This window comes from Bidens hawaiensis, unplaced genomic scaffold (assembly GCF_021521415.1).
Source record: "Bidens hawaiensis isolate Kalapana, Puna unplaced genomic scaffold, B.hawaiensis_p1.1 tig00015640_1, whole genome shotgun sequence".
In the NCBI taxonomy this organism is placed as follows: domain Eukaryota; kingdom Viridiplantae; phylum Streptophyta; class Magnoliopsida; order Asterales; family Asteraceae; genus Bidens; species Bidens hawaiensis.
The window spans coordinates 159279-165776 of record NW_027492399.1 but is presented as its reverse complement, the minus strand read 5'-3'; the positions used below and the strand labels follow the sequence as shown (position 1 = coordinate 165776).

The 6498-nt window shown below is 34.2% G+C and overlaps 1 protein-coding gene across 1 annotated transcript; it reads right to left on the bottom strand.

Annotated features, from left to right (window-relative positions):
* Positions 1 to 1851: 1851 nt before the first annotated feature.
* LOC143549556 (glucose-6-phosphate 1-dehydrogenase, cytoplasmic isoform) lies at positions 1852 to 5505 on the bottom strand. Its single transcript, XM_077040441.1, has 13 exons — positions 5206 to 5505; positions 4733 to 4799; positions 4457 to 4643; positions 4221 to 4378; positions 3995 to 4122; positions 3842 to 3878; positions 3679 to 3750; positions 3442 to 3589; positions 2705 to 2800; positions 2541 to 2611; positions 2356 to 2471; positions 2234 to 2279; positions 1852 to 2129 (listed from the first exon to the last, which is right to left on the bottom strand). The coding sequence occupies exons 1-13, from the start codon at positions 5454 to 5456 to the stop codon at positions 1962 to 1964; spliced, it is 1545 nt and encodes a 514-aa protein (XP_076896556.1). The 5' UTR covers positions 5457 to 5505; the 3' UTR covers positions 1852 to 1961.
* Between the last annotated feature and the right edge of the window lie 993 nt (positions 5506 to 6498).

Sequence of the window (6498 nt, the reverse complement as noted above, 5' to 3'; positions counted from 1 at the left end):
GGACAATCTTTCTTTATGTGCTGATCTGAATTACAAACATAACACCTTCTCTTTATCTTGGATTTCGATCTTGTTTGATTCTTTGGTCTTAAAGATCTTTGTTCAGGCCTGCCTCTAACATATAACCCATCACAACCATCATCTCTAACTTCACCCCTTTTCTTTAATTCCTTTGAATTCAAGGCAGCCAAAACTTCTTCCATTGTCAAAGTTTCTTTACCATACATCAATGTATCAACAAAATGTTCATATGATGTTGGTAGAGAAGTCAAGAAGATAACGGCCCGATCCTCCTCTTCTAAAGCAACCTCTATATTCTCTAAATCCAAAACCAACTTATTAAATTCATCTGTATGGTCCTCTAGAGACTTACCAGATGCCATTTGAAAAGTATATAACGGTTTCTTGAGATACAGACGATTAGCAAGAGACTTTGTCATGTATAGAGCTTCTAGTTTTGCCCAAACACCAGCAGCTGTGAGTTCTTTAGACACTTCTCGAAGAACCCTATCACCAAGGCTCAAAATAATAGCATTATGGGCCTTCTCCAATATATCCTTCTTCTCTCGATCGGTGAGTGTTTCCGGCATGTTAGGTTCTCCCAACAGAGCATTAGATATACCCTGATGAACCAGTAATGCCCTTATCTTAACCCTCCACAAACTGAAATCATTCTTGCCATCAAACTTCTCCAAATCAAACTTCGCGTTTACCATCTTTCAATTCCTTCTACTGGATCAAGAACACCGTCTTCGTAATCAAGAGCAACAAGGCTCTGATACCACTTGTTATCAATTTCAAGCGGAATTGGACAAAATTGACAAATACAACTACGAACGAACTGTTATTAATACTCAGAATTAGAAAAGATTACAAAGAAGAAACGAAACTAACGAACTAACAATTACAGAGAATGATCTACTATTGAGAGAGAATTGATTCAAAGAACTACTAAAAATGAAACCCTAACTTCTGTTATAACGAATACCAGAACCATTAACAAACTATTTCCATCTTTTACACTTTACCCCCTTAATGTTCACAAGCAGTAACAATCTTTCCCCTGAACTTATAACCGACATTTAACAGAGTTGACATTAGTTGACCAGCACATAACACCTCCAACACTATGATTGAATGAGAAGAAACAAATTAAAACAACAGTCAAAACGAGCTTTAATTTAAACTCATTAGACCGTCCATAGTGGGCACTATCTATGATGTCACCACCACCCCACGTCAGAGTCACGTCAACCAAATCTACCACGTCTCCTTTGCACTACCCCTTCCACCCTTTCAGGCATTATTGTGCTACCACCCTCCTTTGCCGCTCCTCTTTTGACACCAGGAGTATCCCAAAAAACATTTTAGATCTTAAGGTGTCATAGTATTTACATAGGAGTATCCAATACATAAAACAGAAAAAATATTGCACTAATTTTGCATTTCGCTCACAAAGTTGAGGGGTAGCCACCCCTAAGCTGATCCGCCATTGCTCTGCACCCCTATTGTCGCCGTTTAACCTCCCTTGGGCTAAACCTAGCGCTTACTTAGAAGGGTAGCGCTCCTTAGGCAGTTCTCCACTAACACGGTCTTAATGAGTTCAAACTTCGTTTAGTCATAAGCCTAATGCCATTACACATTTTTTAGTTAACATAATAAATAATAATCGAGTATTGAATATTTATATTGCGTATGTGAATAAAGTAAATATGTATGTAAAATAAAATAATTATAACTCGACCTAAAAAATTACTATCGACCAGTTCTTAAGCAAACATGCCGCAGAGAGGCGTGAACATTATAATTATTGGCATCCAAATTCGAGTTTATCACACATTCATACATAAATGTCCTCCAACCCATCTCGGCCCATCGATAGAAAAAACCCCGCAAAACACACATAGTGATACATAGAACATCATGACATCCTTATTCGTATCAAGCACCAGGTGCAGACCCTACAAAGTTGGAGGTATCCATATATACCCATGTGTTTGAACATAACCCGTCTTTGCAGCCAACTTGTCTGCTTCTTCAGGCCCTCGGCTCCCAGGCTTGTATGGAAGCGGTTTCATTTCACCTCTATCGATTCTGTGCAGAAGAGGCGTGAAAATCTCCCACGCTGCCTGCAGATTTATTTGATATTATAATGTTAGATCATTTAATCATTTATTTAATATTATAAATAAATACACTAAGTGACTCTAAATTATATATAGTTGATTTATACCTTTAGCTCATCTCGACGAACAAAATGTTGTTGGTCACCCCTTATTCTGTAAAAAAGAAATTTTTAAACTTTTTAGTTTTCTAATTATGTAGCTAAGCTTTTGATTATTTATTGATACTTACGTGTCGAGAATCAAACGTTCATAAGCCTCGGGAATTATGGTTTCTTGATACCTCTGTCCGTATGACAAATCTAACTCACTCTGAGCAGTTGTCATCTCAAGCCCCGGTTGCTTGACCTACACACTATCAAATGACTAAAATGCCCTTAAAGAATGGATGAAACTACGCCAATACGGGATACTTACTGTTAGCTTCATGTACATGGCTTCTGAAGGTTGAAGCCTGATGACAAACTCATTTCTACCTTGTTTTTGACCTGAAGGTGTATATAATAAATATTAAATATTGATTAATCTTAAGCTAATATTAATAAAAGTTTACTTTTTATAAAGTAAATTTTTTAACATACATTTATATATGTCGCCCGGGACATCCTTAAATTGCACACGAATTTCTGCCTTTCTTGAATTCAATGCTTTTCCAGCCTTCATAATAAAGGGAACACCTACAATATATATATATATATATATATATATATATATATATAATTACGCATAAACGACTATATGCAGGCATTAAGTCTTCAGAATGTGAATTAAAAGAAGTGGATATGAAGATACTAGGAGTGGCAAATGTGACCCATGGGGTTGGATGGGTTGTAATAAAATGTATATAATGGGTCAGAATGGGTCAAACTAAAAAAAGAAAAGGATTAAAACGGGTTGACATTTCTTGAGGGTTTTATTTTATGGAACGAGAAAAACGGAGGAAACTTTTTAGTTTTTTTACTTTTTGATTTATATTTCGAGTTATGATTTTTTTAATTATTTTTTTTGAATATTTTAGTGATGGGTTTCTAAATCTCTAACCCATTTTGACCCATTTCAAAAGCCCCTTATTAAAAAATTCAAAAAAAATAATTAAAAAATCATAACTCGAAATATAAATCAAAAACTAAAAAAGTAAAAAAGCTAAAAAGTTTCCTCCGTTTTTCTCGTTCCATAAAAAAAAACCCTCAAGAAATATCAAAAATCCGTTTCAATCATTTTCTTTTTTTAGTTTGACCCATTATACATTTTGTTACAACCTATTCAACCCATGGGTCACATTTGCCACCCCCTAGAAGATATTAATAAGCTGTAACACCTTCCCATCTTTCATTATGAATTCTGAGAACCATGGTTGCAAAGGTGGGAGTGTTTGAGCCATCGGGAACCGTTGGATCATCAGTATAGCCTTCATATTGTCCAAGCACGACTTCACTGTCTTCAATCGGAAGGACAGATTGAAGAACCTAAGTCATATAACCATTCTTTAATCAGTCCGCTTGCTATATTAATAACAAAAAAGTCAAATTAATAACAAAAAAGTCAAAGCATTCACCTTTACTTTCTCGTCACGAACATGTTCAGGCTTTAAAGAAACGGGCTTCTCCATAGCAACTAGACAAAGCACCTGCATTATGAACAAAAATTCTTAATTATTATTTCTATAAGAAAATTAAAATACAAAAAAAAATATGTAGTGTTATTCTTTTTCTCTTTACCTGCAATAGATGATTCTGTATGATGTCCCTTATAATTCTGTTAAAAAATATAGAGCTCGAGAATTTCAATACTTGTAAGAGTCATGAGAAGTAACAAAAAGAATGTTAAAAGATAACTGATTAATATAAGACACGAGTAATAATAGAAATTACCCATATTGATCAAAATATCCTCCACGCCCTTCAGTTCCAAAATCCTCTCTAAACACAATCTGAATATTAGAAATATTGTCACGGTTCCATAGTGGCAAGAAGAAGCGATTTGCAAAACGAAGAACCATCTGCATATTAGTCAACAAAAGTCAACAAAAACCAATATTTGAAGTTTGAACAAAACTTCAAAAAAAAAAAAATAGGATTTTTTAAACATTGCTGTTACCAAATTTTGCACCAACTCTTTTCCCAAATAATGATCGATACGATATATCTGCGGTTCATCAAACAATTCCCCAATTTGAGAACTGAGTTCTTCAGCAGAAGCCAAGTCTCGACCAAACGGCTTTTCAACAACAATGCGAGTCCAACCACCAAGATCCGCTGTATGAATAATTATAATCTAACTTTTATTAACCTTGTTATCGGTTTACACTGCTTATAATGCAAAAAAGTGCATACATTTGTTCATGCAGTAACTTCTTATCATCTTGCAGACGGGTGGATATACAGACGGAGGAAGAGCAAGATAAAAGAGTCGTCTCGATGATCCTTCGGTGCTGTTTTTTGACAGCTCGTATTCAGATATCGCCTTGTCTAACAAGCGAAAGCCCTCCTCTGTATCATAAGGACCGGATACATATTTGATCTATATATAAAAAGTTTTAAAATTATTTAAAACCCGAAAACACAAACTTTTATTAATGATTAATGATGTTGAATATTTTATTATATTACCAGTTGCAGAAACTGAGCAACATCTTCCTCATGTGTTTGCTCAAAACCTTTGCATGGTGTCAGATACCTGCAATTACAGATCAAAAACACTAGTAATTAAGCACAGTGCCGGCTTTGAAGGAGGGCTGGGTGGTCGACTGTCTCCGACCCGATAATTCGGTAGGCCCGTAAAGTTTTTTTTAAATTATATATAATTTTTATGCAAAAAATTTGTATTTTTAATGTTTAAACCCAATTGCTTAACTCATTTAAGTCTATTTTTATAAAAAAAAAAAATTTGCACAACCCTCCATTTAAAAATTTAATTGTTTAAACCGAACCAAAAAAACCTTTTAGTTAAGGCACAAAATTTTTTTCGCCTTCGGCCCAAATTTTTTTTTTCACGATTCTCGGAGACGGCCCTGATTAAGCACATTGAAACCATCATACTTTTGATTGTAAATTTGTAATAAACACATTAAATAAAATCCCACCCGCGGATTCGATTCCTCAAATCTTCATCTGCAATCGCGCTTCTCGCATACCCAAATATATGCACATCATGCGACTGAATAAACCCTTGACGATACAAATGAAATAGTGCAGGGAACGTCTTCTTCTTCGCGAGATCACCCGAAGCCCCAAGCACGATAATCGAGAGGCACCCGACTTCCGGCACGTACTCACTCAACAGAGAATCACTCCTGATTGGAGCTCTCTTCTCAACTGTCCAACCAGACCCCATTATTAAGCTTGCTTAAACCCTAAGCAACACCTAATTCAATCAAACTATCTACATTAGTATTGGATGACTCAGATCAAGTTCAGTTACTAGCTATTAAAAGATTTAACAAAATGATCTTAACATGAGAATGTAGGAAACAATACCAATCTATCAAAAATGAGAACGTAGGAAACAACTACATAAGCAATGTTTTATAATAACAAAGAAAAAATCCTAATAATAACAACATAAGAATCAAAATTAGCAATAAAATAATAACAGCAAATACTTATAAAAGCATAAGAAAAAATCTAATAATAACAACAAAATGTAAATCAACAAATACTTATAGCGTCTCATAATCGGAAATCAGCAAATACGAACAAAAAATAACAGCAAACATTTATAAAAACAAACCTCAAATACTTATAGCGTCTCATAATCGGAAATCAGCAAATACGAACAAAAAATATCAGCAAACATTTATAAAAACAAACCTCAAATACTTATAGCGTCTCATAATCGGCAATCAGCAAATACGAACAAAAAATAACAACAAACACTTATAAACCAAACCTAATAATAACAGCAAACTGGTTCTCACTGTTTTCATGTTAAGAATGATTTGTATTCGATCCTGAAACTATAATTATAAACAATAGATCCGAATTACAATTCATCTTACTCATAATTAAAAGATTTAACACACGGCGATATAATTATAAACAAAAGATCCAAATTACAATTCATATTACTCACAATTAAAAGATTTAACAAACAGTCAAGTTCAATTAAACTATCTAGATTAGCGTCAGATGACTCAGATCAAGTTCAATTACTAACAATTAACGGTGATATAATTATAAACAACAGATCCAAATTACAATTTATATCACAGAGCGATATAATTGTAGTACCTGATGATGAAAGTACGGAGATGGTGATAATGGAATTGATTCGGGATATTATTAATAATATTGGTAGTAGTCACCACCAACCACCAAACAAACTATGCAATAGTGAAGAAGAAGTTATGTATGTATTGTATACGTGGAGTGTAATA